This window comes from Amphibalanus amphitrite, unplaced genomic scaffold (assembly GCF_019059575.1).
Source record: "Amphibalanus amphitrite isolate SeventyFive unplaced genomic scaffold, NRLGWU_Aamphi_draft 002017F_arrow, whole genome shotgun sequence".
Classification (NCBI taxonomy): Eukaryota; Metazoa; Arthropoda; class Thecostraca; order Balanomorpha; family Balanidae; genus Amphibalanus; species Amphibalanus amphitrite.
The window spans coordinates 14619-30064 of record NW_024883510.1 but is presented as its reverse complement, the minus strand read 5'-3'; the positions used below and the strand labels follow the sequence as shown (position 1 = coordinate 30064).

At 48.0% G+C, this 15446-nt stretch overlaps 1 protein-coding gene across 2 annotated transcripts in view; it reads right to left on the bottom strand.

Moving 5' to 3' along the window:
- LOC122376104 (Kv channel-interacting protein 4-like) overlaps nt 1-15446 on the bottom strand; it is a 77338-nt gene that overhangs the window by 48257 nt on the left and 13635 nt on the right. Inside the window, exon 1 of one of the 2 annotated variants that reach the window (XM_043355798.1) lies at nt 1129-1782. The exons of the other annotated variant lie outside the window; for it this stretch is intronic. Coding sequence (XP_043211733.1) covers nt 1129-1279 — 151 coding nt within the window. The 5' untranslated portion in view covers nt 1280-1782. Of the gene's footprint in view, nt 1-1128; nt 1783-15446 lie in introns of those variants that run through there. 2 annotated transcript variants of the gene reach the window in all.

Here is a 15446-nt window from a genome sequence, read left to right as displayed (position 1 = left end):
CGCTGTTCAACGGCCGCCCGCCGCGGCGCTCGTTCGGCCGCCGGCACCTGGTGCTGCCGTTGGGTCGTCTGCCGAGCCGTCTGCTGGGTCGTCTGGCGAGCTGGCTGGTGTTGCTGCTGGGTCGTCTGCTGAGCCGACTCAGCGCGAGGTCTCGGGCGCTGCCGTTCCGTCATCGCCGCTATCTGGCCGAGTGCCGCTGTCGCAATCTCAGCGGACGGCGCCGGTGCCATTGTCGCGGCCCGATGACGCGTCTGTTTCTACGGGCAACCGCAGTGAGCTCGCGCGTCGCTATCCGGTTCGTGTGCGGAACAAACCAAACTTTTACGTGGGAAAGTAATGTACGGTAATTGGGCGTGGTCCATGCGACGACTGCGCGTGCGCGGGGCCGCGCGGCGGCTGCGCGTGCGCAGGGCGCGGTGTGCGTGCGCCTGTCTGTTAGACTGTACCGCTGTGTCATCGTCTGCGCGGGTCAGCCGGCCCGCGCGGCATTCTGAAATAGAGTGGCAAACTGAACAGCTGTGTTCCTCTACAGATCCTTACACCCTTGTTGGTACAAAGACATGAATATGTTCATCTCCCTCTCCCCCACCCCACCCGTCAGAGGGCAGTCGTTTCCGAGTGCCTCTGTACGCACGTCTCTGCCCGGCTGTTGTTTCAACTATGGACGGCTCACTGAGCGAGCTGCACAGTATATAAACAGACACGGACAGAGCAAACATCGCTTACTGGAGACAGAGGCGCCAACAGACGGACAAACAAACGGTGTCAGACCCGCCCCGACATCACTACGCACTCAGTGACTTGCTCGGCACACTGCCATACTCGTATGTTCGCCCATTTGTCCCATCTATCTTTTCAAACACGATACAGAACATCAAGGATAAAAGGCATCCCATGTGGATATTGAATATCAAAATTGTTGTATCCCTCGCCATCATTATTTTGCACCGCTTCGAAATATTGAACAAAAAAAGATGGATTTATCATGGACATTGTTCTCATCAGAATTGATGAAAAGTCACTAGATCTTTCAAAGAACAAGGATGATAGGAGCACGTATAAGCGACTGCATGCCTGTTAACAATTACGCATACCATACCGACGCGAGACTGAGTCTGCTCCACCCACCTGTTTTGAACTGGGTGCCGGTCACGTACTGAGTGACAAAGTTGACCACGCGGCGGTACAGGGACCGCTCCCGCCGGCCCTGCACGCCCCTCTTGGAGTAGTGTCGGCTGGAGCCGCCGCCGTTACCATGACCACTGACAGAGGCGTACATGACGCTGCCACGTCACCGTCCAATGTCACCGCTCAGCCCAGCTCAGGTCAGGTCAGGTCAGGCTGCTGGTCACTCGACAGCAATACTGACTTAGCCATAATTCTTACCACCAATTTTGCAGTGATGTTATAAAATTTACATAAGCTTAGCGCTGGGTGAGTGGCACACTTCATGCGCCACTGACCACAGCATTGCGACCCCTGCACGGCCTTCACACCGACTCAGAGCTAAGCGTGGACGGCACACTGATTTCCGGATAAAAATCTTGTCACGTGCCAAAGGGCTTAAAACTGAGCCATCTTCGCTGCAGCGTTCCAGCCGGCTTAGTTTCTGTGACGTCCTTGATGTGACACTCCTGCCCGAGTGACGTCAATGATGTGGCACTCGTGCCCGAGTGAAGTCGATGGACGTCGGAGGCTGTTCGCTGACTCTGCGGCTGGCTCGTGAGACCTGAAGTGGTCGATAACACGTGACACCTTCAGATTGACACGATGGTGCACCCTCTGTAAGTAAATGCTGCAGGTTGCATCATAGACCTCGAGTTCACATTAGAATCCGGGTCAGGTCAGCTAGGGAGGTCAGCAAGAGTATCTAACCGCTGTAAAAAGTTATATTGCGCTTTTCCCACACAGAGAGCATATGCAGAGTTCAACTGAATCTCGCAGTTTAAAATCCGTCCAAGGTCAGATCAGATCAGGTCAGGTCAAAAGGCGCCATCAGGTCATAATAGAGTATATAGGGTGCTGCGTCGGTATTTATTTGCTAGTTCACAATACTATTTGAATCTCACTTTACTGCAAATATATTTTTGTTGTCATTTGAAGAAAAAAATGTGAACGCGGCGTCCCACGCACCGTGCAGTGACCACGCCGCGGTCGGTCCGGCGGCGTCGCGCTGTTGCGCACCACTGGAGCGGCGCGGTCGCTCCTTTAATCAGCGGGTAATGTCTGTCCGCGGACAGATGGGTGGGCCGCTGGCAACATACGCCCCCGGGGAGACGGATCGCCCTAATTGGTGCACGGCGGTGAACCGAGCCGCGCCCGGTCAGAGTGGCATCGACCTACACGGCGACCGCACCACCGGCTTGATGGCAATGTCACCTCGATCATGTCACGGCCCGGAGATCGGCGGAAGCAGTCACATGTTGTCATGGCAACGCTAATTCAGCGTCTGCACTGAAAGAAAAAAATACCACCCTAGTTAGTTTTTGGGTGGTGGTCATATTTTGAACAGCCTTTTACTTATGGTAAACCAGTTTACGATCCAAATACTAGGCCCAATATCAAAGGAATACTATGCAACTACCAATGCTCATCAAAATACCATGGTCTTAGTACGGTAATATTTTTTCATCATACTACCTTGAAACTAAAGCATAACTAATAAGAAACCAAAGCTCTACTAACGCTAGTATTATCCTGGTACCGCCTACTAAGAAAAATACCACCCTAGTTAGTTTTCGAGTGGTGGTCATATTTTGAACAGCCTCTTACCTATGGTAAACTAACTTACGACCCAAATACTAGGCCTAATATGAATGTAAAACCATGTGAATACCAATGCCAGTAAAAATTACCATGGTATTAACACGGTAACTATATGTCGTCATACCATGCCCAAAAACCCACGTGATACTAGCACGAAACTAGGACTTTACTATCGTTAGCTACTCCCTGGTAATGCTTACTAATGACTTATCATGGTAAAACCATCCTTTTGTCATCTGGATACCAGCTTTGCTTTGCTGGCCAACCATCGTAAAACAATAGTTTACTATGTGACATTTATTGTGATATTACCAGTCGGTTAACAGGATCTTACTAGTCATCAACCAGCATGCTTCATATGCTGTGCTTTAGCCTATCCATGCCAAATTTGTTTATCATTACGACAGCCACTTACTGATGCACAACAGCATGCATGACAGTATCTACCTAGCAGTCGACAAAGCAGCTCTTCACTTTTCCAAAGCATCTACCTAGTAACCTACATGAAATATTTCACACATAAAAAGCATTTGGCCACAAACAAAGTTACGTCTGCACATAACCAAACAACGCGCATGAACAACAATTATTACAGTTCACTTTATCATCACAATGCAATCGGTCTCTTTTCACACAATCGTTGAATGTCGCCCTTCCAGCGATTTATCACGCAACACCTTCTCCAAGGGCATTGGTAGCCATATACCGAAGGTTCGAACTTCGAAAGCCAGCTCTGGAAAAGAGCAGGCATTGATATAAGATAAACCAATGGAAAGATTGATTGTGTGTGCCGCAGTGACACTCTATCTCCTACCCCTCCCACCTTGACTCGCAGTGTCCCGTGACCTAGCTCCCAGTTTGATGAAACAAGGATTTAAGATAAGTTGTTTTAAAAAAATGGCAGCATCTAATAGAACAGGGGATTTGTAGGGTGAGGAATTTAGCAAATTTGGGACATTAGGCCAGAGGCTGGTTCAGGTAAAATGCCCTATAATGAATTAATTGCCATGAGGTACAGTGTTGAGTGTTGGCAATAATTCAAAAATTCTACTCTTAACCAGCGCCCCACTGGGGTATGTTCTGTAACGCACTCCACTGGGGGAGGCGGGGGCTATTTATAGAACCCCCCCCCCCGCTCCAACTCCGAAACTACTGGGCCGATTGTCAAAACTGAAACGGCGTCTGATAGCCCTGGAAAAACTGTCGAGCAAAACCTAATTTTATTGACCTCGAGATCACCGTTGACGTCACAGGTCAGATCAAAATAAAAATTAGCAACGTTTTGGCTTGTTAACCCTCCCCCGTATAGGGGGGGGGGGGTCGAACGGACTCCCCCTCGGTTTTTCGCGAATACCTCGCGTAAAAAGCGGCCGACCGCAACGAAGCTTTCAGTACCCTCGAGTTATAATCAATTTTACACCTACCCTAAAAAATGTAATGGCCCTGACTAATGACCTTTGACCTGTGACCTACTTTTCGAGACCATGTTTGGCCGGAATCGCGATTCGGCGTATGTCGGCTCGCATTTGCCGCGCGTTTGCAGTCCTTTCGTGGTTTCAAGCGTTCAAACATGGGATATGATGCTGCTCCCATGCATTAGGGTGGATGTCAAGGTCACCAGAAGGTCAGGTCAGTTCATTGACCTTTGATGACCTCGGTTTACTTTTTCGAGTTTTATCAGCATCTTTCTAGGCTAGTTTTTTTAGCTGATTTCGAATTTAACAACCATATATGAACATTTACGAAGTAGTTTTGGTGCCTTCGTAACATGTTACGAAGCTGTCAGAGGCGGTTGCCACCTAGTGCACCTACTACGAATACCCGGCAAAACCCTTACTGGTTGACCTGACCTGACCTGACCCGACCTGGCCTAAATGCATGAAGACATCATCTATGATCATAGCTAACATGATATTCGTGATCAGTTCCCTAAAAAACCCAATAGCAGCCACGTTTTACGACGTTCTAACAGGTCCCAGTTTTCCCCACTTTTGGGTCATTGACCTGACCTGGAAGGTCAACCGATGACCTAGGACCGACGACCTAGGATAAAATTGGGTACCATCGGCTTTCTCTCGTCACGGGCAGCACGCTCGTTTTTTCCGCGAAGCTCTAGCTCAATCAGGGGCGAAACGGCAAGGAGGGGGTTCAACGGACCCCCCCTTAAACGTTCGTGGCTGAAAAACACCAATACGGGCGAGGGTTAACCCCCACCCTACTGTGGGGAGGGCTATTCATAGCCCCTCTCGTGTTTACGCAATATCTTTAAAACCGCTGGACGTATCAAAACAAAGCTTTTAGGACCTTCGGCTGCATCAATTTATTTGACACCTTGTGCACTAATAAAATTTTCGTAGCTACTATAGATCGGCCGGAAATGACGCCAGAGTGACATCATGTTCGGCCGATTTTGATGCAAAGCATTGAACAACGGTAATCGCTCTCAAGATCTGAGTTTTAACCCGGCAAGCGGTGGGCCTCCCGGCTACCTTCCGCGCGGTGGGAGGGGGGGGATTTTTGACCCCCCCCCCCCGAATCTCCGAAGCTACTATGACGGATCGGTAAAATTTAAATGGCGTTCGATAGCCTTGTTAAATTTGTCGAGGGAACTTCAATTTCATTGACCTCGGGGTCACCGATGACATCACAGGCCAAGTCAAAGATAAAATGTTTCACCGTTCACGGGTCTTTTAAGGAATGCGCTGCAACATCGAGTAAAGGGCATTTTGTCAAAAATCAGCGATAGGGCGTGAGTTGCCTATTATACGAGCATATGTTGCTATTGGAGGTCACTGATAATACCAGGTCCGATCACCAAGGGTCAGCACATGAACCTATCTTTACTAAGTAGGGTTGTGCGATGCATGTTTTATGGCCAATTTTTCATATTCGCCTCAATGGTGTTGGTTATAAGACCATCAGGGACGGTTTTTTGGTCACTTTCTGGTGGAGGTCAGGTCAATGTCAGGTCAAAAAGGTCAAATTTCAGGTCAAAGTTGATAGTTTCGCATAAAATTGGTATTGATTCGATGCCACTCGTCACGGCGAGTCTAATGGTGGTCTTTGTTTTGCGCTTTGTGGTCTAGAATTGCCAAAATCGAGTTTGAAAATTTGACGTCATTAATTTTGAACAGTTTTTTTTGTTATAACTTGGCAAAAAGGAGTTATCGATCTAATACTTGGAATGTGAATAGAAGTCCATAGTGGCTATTACATATATTCCGTTTGTTTCGAAAATCGAAAAACTTTTGGGATTTTTTGGCTATTATATCTATTTCTTTTTATTTTTGGGGTCAACTTCAAAAACAAAATCGAGAGAACGTAGCCCTGGTAATTCTACACATTTCATGTCTTGAACATTTTTATGCATAATCAAATTTATAGACCTGACAGCTCTTCCCGCGAAGCTTTTTTTTTGGTCGACAATGGCAGAAATGACGTCACTCCGACGTAGCGGCCAACTTATCATAGCCTTTGGAAAAAAAATTTGGTCACAATGTGCAAAAGGGTACTGAAAGTTTGGTGAAGATCGGCGCAGCGGTTCTGGAGATATATCGAAAAAAAAACTAAAGATGGATGCAAAAAATGCCCCCCCCCCACCGCCTTGAGGGTTAAGCTAGATCCTTTTTTTGCATGGGTGGACTCTACAGGGCTACCAAACTGATTTCGGACTTTCGAAATGTTGAATATTTTGAAAATTATAAATATAAAAACTCAGAAATTGTATTTTTTATTTTTTACATATACGTTTCTGAATGAAAAAAAGCAGAATATGACCACGTTTCCATGGGCATCACTGATCCGGATCAGTAAAAATGGATTAGCTAATCCAGTATAGTTAGACAATATATGAAAATGAAAATAAGGGATTAACTGATTATATAAGCCTAATCCACTTGGAATTATATCATGTAACGAAGAGTTCGAGAAATATAATACGATTTAAGTTTGCTGATCCGGATCAGTGATGCCCATGGAAACGGGGTCTATATGTGTTTGAACACATATGCGTTGAATATATGTGAACTTCATCTGACAAACACCTTTTTTGTTGAAAAATGTCAACTTCAAAATTTGACCATTTTTGACCTAAAGTGACCTGACCTGACCTCAGCTATATTCAGCTAAAATGGCCTAAACTGACACATACAACACTGATTTCGATATATATGGCCTACATGAACCATAAAACATGTCTCACGTCACCGATGCACGATATAAAGCTTTCGTGACCTGGGATGAGATGGCCTTGACCTGAAAAATTCGAAGTACAAGTTCGGTACCCTCAGGTTATGTTACGCATATATTCACGAGTGTGCAAACAAAAAATGAGCCTGATCTGATTTGTTGGCCGGCGCCCAGAGTGCCAAGACGCTGATATTTTTACTTTGACCTGACCTGTGACGTCATCGATGACCTCGAGGTCAATGACATTAGGCTTCGCTCAACAATATTTCCAGGGCTACCAGGGGCCGTTTGAATTTTGACAATCGGCCCAGTAGTTTCGGAGTTAGGAGCCCCCCCCCCCCCCCACTGTAACGTGCTGTAACGTGCTGTGGGGCGCGTTAGAGCACATACCCCAGTGAGGCGTGGGTTAACAAATAAAAAAACACGTTGATTTCCGACGCTGGGAAATGCCCGCAATGATACCCACCCCACCACCCTCCCCCTACCCGGTCCAACAGGGTCTCAAGGAAATTCAACAACATGAACCGAAACAAAGGCTGCGATCTTTGCTGGAAATGGCACTCGTGAGATAAGTATTATTATGCTGAAGATACAACGACTTACTTGTTATTTCCGAGTATCCTCCACCGTCAGCTACGCTAACCACCCACACAATCACCGTTCAAATATTTAAAACCACGGAGCACCTTCACAACGCCGGCGCGCGGCCGGAACTGACATGGCGGCGCCGCTGCAGCAGAGTCAGACGCACGTGGATTGTTAGTAAGGGTGTAGTGTTGTCATGGTGTTGCCATGGTATACCTTACCATAGCAGCAGAAGCACACCCAGGGAACTGTTGCAAGAAATTTCTGGCCTTTCGTCCATAAAACTATTAATTGCTCAGGGTCTCAGCTAGTCCTTGGATGACGCTCCTTCCAACATATCAAAAATTGGCAAACACCTCTATGGAAAGGAGGAGACTTGATCGCCGAATTCAGCTGCTGGATCCGCCCGTGGAAAGGTTGATTTTACTATGGTAGGGAATATTAGCTTACGAGGGTATCTACTAGCCTCAGGTGGTTACCACCTTGTAAACTGGGGTACAAAACCACCCCTGATAAACGTAACCATGGTAATATCAACATGTCAAGGCAGGATAGTATTCAGCACCATAGTAGGCTGGTAGTAATATGATGGTAGGCTGATGGTAAAATTTACCAAAGCTAGTAACTTAGTAAATTGATGGTAAAAACTTTTTTCAGTGTGCTGGGTTGACGTGGATACTTAGTCCCGGATATAAAAAGACGTTCGCTTCGTCATGCGTGCTGCGTGTCTTTCGCTCCGTCTACATTGGTAAGTTTTCATCGCAAAACATATCTTGTTTCTCCACCTCTTAAGTAACATCATATCTTTTTCCTTCCTGACATTTCAAGATGACTGACTCAACTCACTAGTCATTAGACACCCTCATGTGGTGCGCGTGACTTTGTTTCATTTGTTGACACGTTTCCTGCGAGTGGCTGCCTTTCTCCTTTGTTCGACGTCTTTTCTAGATGAGGTGGTAACTGGTAAGGATCAATATGTCTGATGGCTTACGACGGCATCGAATCCCCCCGGGCCCTTATTAGGTAATTGAATTTCGAGCGCGTGTCCGATTTCAAACCTGTCCAAGCGGAGCAATAAGAGTTCTAGCCATTTGCTGATAAATGGTCATCTGGAATCGCGAAATGTCTCTCTCGAAGGAGGCTTGCAAACGGAAGAGGTGGCTGCCAACGGGAGTGTGAACTGCTGCACTTCCTAACTATTGGATGGTAATATATGGCTGTGGGATGAACAATGGCCATCCAGGCTGACAGATTACTGTGGCCTTCAAGGAACGGACTAACTAAGGGTCGGGCTATGTAGATCCGTGGATTCCCGCAGCAAAAATAGATTCATAGGCCAAAAGTAGGTCATTCTGCGATTACAACGAAAATAATTGGAAGTCATAGCAAATATTCAGCGATCCAAGACGCTGTCTCTCCAAAGAAAAGCCATTCTGTCTGATCCAGTCCCGTCGCGCCGTCTAAAATAGCATAACATCCAATCATCGACGTCTGCACAAAGCAATACCAATACCTGCTGCTGCTCGAGCCTGATCGTGCTACGACAATAGTGTTCTCTTGAGGCATACTTTCTTGTAACACAGCAGATCGGGACGAATTTTCCCGTCCAATGAACCGATCCTAACATGTTGTTTATGCAGATTGGCAACCGTCAGCAGACCTGGTTGAGCGTAAGTGTCCAGCATCCCCGGCTCCTGGAAAAGCTGGGCTGGTATGGAATCGACGCGCACTGGTTCCGTAACTGGTTGTCCGACAGATGTCAGGTGGTTCGGGGTGGTGAGGAAGTGAGACCGATCACTCACGGCGTGATTCAGGGGTCGCTGCTCGGGCCGATCTTGTTTTTAATTTTCACGAATGATCTAGCATCGTACCTGGACACAAAAACTGTTATGTACGCCGATGACGTTCAGTTTTTGCATAGAGCATCACCAAAGCACATGTCAAAACTCTGCAGATGTAGAGAGCACTTTAGAGATCGCGAGTCACTGGTTTGTTCAAAACTGTTTGAAAATCAATCCCACCAAAACAGATCTTGTTGTTGTAAAGTCACAAAGGCGCCGACTCGACACAGAATTTACTGTTAAATTTGGTAGTGCGACGATTCGTCCATCTGTAGCGACCAAGATTCTCGGTGTGGTAGTCGACTCCGGACTGACTTTTGAATCGCATGTGACCGCGGTTATCCGCCGATGCTATGCCACACTAGGGGGACTGTCCAGATCCGCTCGCGGCCTGCCGCGAAACGTGAAGCAGATGATCGTGGAGATGTTAATTTTCCCTCACATCCGATACTGTATGTCTGTGTGGTCGGGATGTGGCGTCGTGCAGCGACACCGTATTCAGAAGGTGATAAACCACTGTGCACAGGTCGTCATGGGGGTCCGACGCTCGGCTCATGTGACGCCTCTGTTGGCAGAGCTATGCTGGCCCCATATAGACAGGCTGGTGGCGGAGAATGACTGCAGTACTGTGCATTACTTGTTGAATAATGTTCATGCACCGAAGTGCCTCTCTGAGCGGTTTGTACAACGCAGCGACGTGTCGAGCAGACAGACTCGAGCCACTGAGAATATGCAGCTCGAACTGCCGAGGGTCCGCACCGAACATGCTCGCAAGTTCTTTTATTACCGCGCCTGTGACGTTTGGAACTCGCTGCCAGCAGACATTCGGTCGTCACGCACGTCGGCCACTTGTCGCAGGCGTTGTCGACGATTATTCAATGGTGACTAGTCACTGTGCGCGTAGCTTTCGGTCATTTGTACCGATATGCATTTTACTTTTTAAGTCCCATGCTTTTCATGGTTTTTACTTTTAGCTTTAGTGTTTATTTTAGCTTTATATATGTGCCTACCTATTTACTGTATGACACTTGGACTGAAAAGCCGTGAGTGCATGGAGCTTCCAAACGAAATAAATGATGATGATGATGATGTAAGCCACATGCTCTCGCCCAACAACTGGTGATGCATAGTCCTCACAGCGTGGCTACCACAATGATACATGAGCGCTCATGCAGCCACAGGCATGAAGCATAAAATATGCACGTGACTTGCGTTGACAGAAATATATCTGTGCCGTCGAGACTCCCTCCCTCCCCCCCCCCCATGCAACTGAATAACTGATGCCCATATGAGCCAACTATCTCAGAAGCGATTGCTACCTATTATACAAGTCCCATGCCCCCACTCCACCGCCAGAGTGATACATGATTCCCACTCCGTCACTACAATGATGATATGATCAGTCAGCTTGCGTCACCACAGTGCTATCTGAGATGCGCCTTATCTCATCGATCCATAACGGCGATTTAGCGGCTAATGCTCACCGAAACTCGAAGCATGCCTGGGTTCTGATGATTGGTCAATCCTAACCACGCTGTTCTATGCCTAAAACGATATTATTTGAAAGCTCTCATCTCCTTCCAAGTCGATCCGCTCAGCCCATGAGTGCAACTGACTGGCGTTCGTTCAAGATAGCGATAGCGTCAGCCGGCTAACGCGCGATCAGGGTACGGCAACGGCAATGTGTCGCCAGAGAGCTTCTTCTATAGCGGGAAACACAGAAACAGCGGCTCAAATCAGACCAACCTGTCAACACATTTGCGTATGCGCAGCGGCCAGTGCCAAGCCACAAGAATGCAAGGTCGAGCCAGGCGGCCGCCGTCGCGCTGCGCCCCCGCAGCTGTTGCCTGTGGAGGTAGGCTGTGCCGCAAGGCGTGGCTGTGCTGCGGTACAGCCTACCTACCGCGTTCGCGAGAAGAGCCGTGGACTAAGATAGAGGCGAAAGGCGCTTAACTTTTGCCAAGCCTCGACAGTATCTGTGTTAAATCTGCCGGGGTGCCCACTGCCCAGGTCCGCTGGTGCTAATAACTTCTCATGATGTGAATTTATCCTAACGGGATGGTTTGGATTACCGGGAACAAGTTTGATAGACATAATTGGTCGATGAAGAAAGACGTGATTGGTTTAGGATCTTCGCCAGAGCTGTGATGCAATCAATGAGAGTGGCAAGTGACGTACGCTAGTACGGAGCCAATCAGAAATGCTGAAAATGAATCTGGATAAATGATCCGATTCTTGAAGCTGCTGATTCCCTATGGCTCTGGGTATCACACATCTATTCTTTTTTCAACCACCCTGGACAAAAATAACACAGAATCTTGAGAAATGCAGATGATAAGCCAGATGATTGACAGTTAATAGGTGATCTGAGATAGAGGGCAATAAATATTTTCGTGCAAGTGTCACTTCAAATAGGTAAGTGGCGTATGTGCGGAAGAAAGAAGTACAAAACACAAGCGCAACAGGCTCAGCCCAGTCCTGGCATCCCTGTCCACAATACCCACCCACTCCGGTACCGGTTTGCTGTGAATCCGCCTGTTTTGCTTCTAAATTTGGACGTAAATATGTTTCCTATCAAAATAAGTGCGTTTTGAGACGGCATAGTTTTGCAGTTGAAAAATATACAATGTCATACAAAGGCAAAAACTTAAATTCTTCAATGAATTTTGAGTGCAGTATGATCTTCATGTGTGCTGCAGCATTCAACAGGTGGGTCCTAAGCAAAATGAAGAAACCAATCATATTCTCATCGGCATGGATCACTCGACATCTAACATGTCATCTAACATCTAACATCTAACACTTGTGGCTGACAGCTCCACTCATGAACAGATTTATTCACTAGCCAGCCTCTGCCCTCAGTGTCAGTCCAGATCAAATACATTTGACAGAGCCATAAACTTCCTGGATAGTTACAATCCAACGCCGATCTGAATCAAAGCGACATTCACGACCTATTCCGCTATGTGATGTCGAATATCTCCAAAGTCCGTCCCTACACATGAATTTCCGACTTTATCTCCCGTCGATCCTTTTGAGGCCTATCACTTCTCAAATCGGCCCAGTCAGTAATGCGATTGTCTTGTATCTGCCTCTTCATCGTTTCTGAACTTTTACGATGGGCCTCTATCGGTCGTCGTCCGTGTCTTAGGAGCCGCTCTCCGGAGAATATCTGTGCGCTGGGCGCCACTGGAGGCCGCTGAAGCATCGTCAGCGCTCGTCGACGACGTCCACTCTCGGTGAGCCAGGGCACGACCCGAGTATAGGCGCTCCGCTGAGGCACCCCCTCCCCTCCCGCCGCCCCGGCCCCGGAGCGGCGCCCCGCACTCAGCTCGCCACTCCGAGCCCCCACTGAACGCGACTTATGTCAGTGGAATTCAGAGTGACGCACGGACCGGCCCAAATGTTTGCTGATTGCCTGCAATTCAAGGCCAGCACGGAAAGCCCGGGGGACGGCACTCAGGCCCCGTCAACGAGTCCCCAGACGATAGAAATACGAGATGGCTGTCGCGATGGAAGGCCCAATCCAGTCAGGATTATCAGTGACCTGTCATAGAAATGACAGTCATTTTCTTTTCGACGAGGTCAGCTCGACGTGGCGTTAAAACTGGCCTGTTGCTGGGTGGTCAGTGGTCATGGTTGCCATACGGACGGGAAGACCGCACGGACTGCATTATTAGTGCCCGGTGACAGGAGAAATATAAGCCCGCCCACAGCCCAATGGCTCCGGCACAGTCAGTACTGTATCTCCTACCAACGCGCCAAACTGTTCAACGCCGAAGAAGGCCATAGCTAACAAAAGGACGCATACCGACAAGCAAGTTTTTGTTTGTATTGCCTCTATTTCTGAAAGGGGTGTTGAAAAGTATGTCACAAAACGCATCCATCCAAATGTGTTGTATCCATCTCATATAATACCACCAACCGCCGGGATGCATCTTCCACCACCCAAGCGGATGTCCTTTGCTTTGCAGTATATGCCGCCCACCGCCGCACCGTGCCACCCATTGCCGCGGCGTGGACTGGGATGCATTATGGCCCAGACGGAGCTCGCACAGTGTTTTTGTTGGACCCGGGCTGCCACTGGCCACACTGTCGGTAAAAGTGGCTCAAATATGCCATTTGCAAAGGAGCTGAACAAGGTTGTTTGTAAGGAAAACATACGCTAAGTAAAAAAGTTATTTGCATGTTTGTGTTAGGAAAGGCTTTTTAAGAATTAAGGTAGCGATGGATTTATCTCAGTGCATTTGCACAGTATTAAAGCAGGCAAATGTAGCAAACTTGATATAATGATTTCGCTCCATCTAAAAGTTGGAACTACCTCAACTATGCATGTTATGTCCAATATCGATGAAAAAATGATTGAAAATTGTTTCGACAAACCGTTTCAAGCTAGAATATTGTTTTTGCTTCTGTCTGTAGCTGTTGTCACCGCTGTTAAGTCTGAACCATTGTATCCTTCGTCAATTATCATATGAAATAATATTGCAGCTACAAATGCTGAGATAAAAAACTGGGTTTGGGTGGGTTTAGGTGCCAGAACTCAAAACAAAATTAGGCTCTGGCCAGAAAAGTGATATTGTCCATACCTCACATGCAAAGCTTCATATGAGACTTGTAAGGCAAATGCGGCTTACCCAGGGGTGTAACTTTTGCTTTTGAGATGGGGGTGCACTTGGTGATGGGGGCGACCTTCAATGAGGATAGGGGCGCTTCCAAGATGCATAGATGGTGCATACATTATACATTAGCGTCGCCACGGGGGGACAAGCGGGGCAGCTTGCCCCCCCCCCCCCACCCCCGACCGGGCTCCCCCCTGAGATCGATGCAGAATATCCGATGAGATTTTGGGGTCGGCAAGAAGTGGGGGTAGTTTGAAGAATGGCTGTGAAGTCAAAATCAGTTGGAGTCTTGAGTCCCAGCCAGAGTCGGAGTGAGAGTCGCCAAAACATTCAGGACTTCGACTCCAGATTCGAACATATCAAAACTTCGATTCAATCCATGTCTTAGCTGGTGTTAGCTGAATTTTACACTCGGGTTTCACCAGTCTAGCACGCTGACACGAAATTTTAGTGTCAAGACCTAGCTCGAAAAATTCGGGGTTGGGTTGGGGTCGTTTCCGAATCTGGCCAAAGGTCTGTGACATGTTCAAGTGCCGTTAAAGTACCACAGGGCTAACGAGGGCCGTGCGTAGGCTCCTAAAAAGTCCCACTGAACTCTAAGAAGGGATCCCACGCGCTTCCGAGGGACCCAAACTGACCTCTGAGGGCCCTCAGGCCGGCACTTATGAACACCACTACGATCTTCCACCGCTGATTCTGAAGGCTCGGGCGCAAATCTTTGAGAGCCACTTTGGCAGTCCTTTTAAGGGCCTCCGCCGGTCTCAACAGCCCCATATTGGCTTCTGAGGGTCCATCGGTGTGCAAGGGGCGGGCCCATGGTAGTCTCTGAGGGCCCTTTCGACTTTGATGACCATCCTTACGACAGGCCTATGAAGACCTACACGGGCCTTATCATAGAGGGGCCACGTGTGCCTCTGAGCAGGGCTGCGAGGTCGGGGTCGGAGTCGGTCGGAGTCGACAGCTCTGACCGGAGTCGAAGTCGGTTTTGGAAGCCGGGGTCGGATTCGAGTCGAAGGCACCGATAAATCCATCACGGAAACTGAGCATGCTAGAATATGGATTTTTAGAAGGGCGAACCGATTCCCTGGATCATTTGCAACTCTTTTTTTTCTGGATAAGGTTTGGGATCATCTGCACGGACCCGTCCGAGGGAGGGAGGGGGAGGGGCCCTACAGACCCATTGTATCCTTCCCATTAATAGGCTCTACCCTGCTAAACTAACGTAACGGGTAATGCGTTTTTAACTGACGTAACTGATTTTGCCCAGGAAATCCTAAAAAAATACTTTCTACATTTCATAGCTAGAGGAAAAACTGCATCACCATTGCATTCCTCGCGCGCCATGGCGCGTCGAGTGACATATAAAACGTGGAAGTAATGACTATAGAAAGGCATGATTAAAGACCAAATTGGATTTTGTCTCCCCCCCCCCAACCGAAAATCT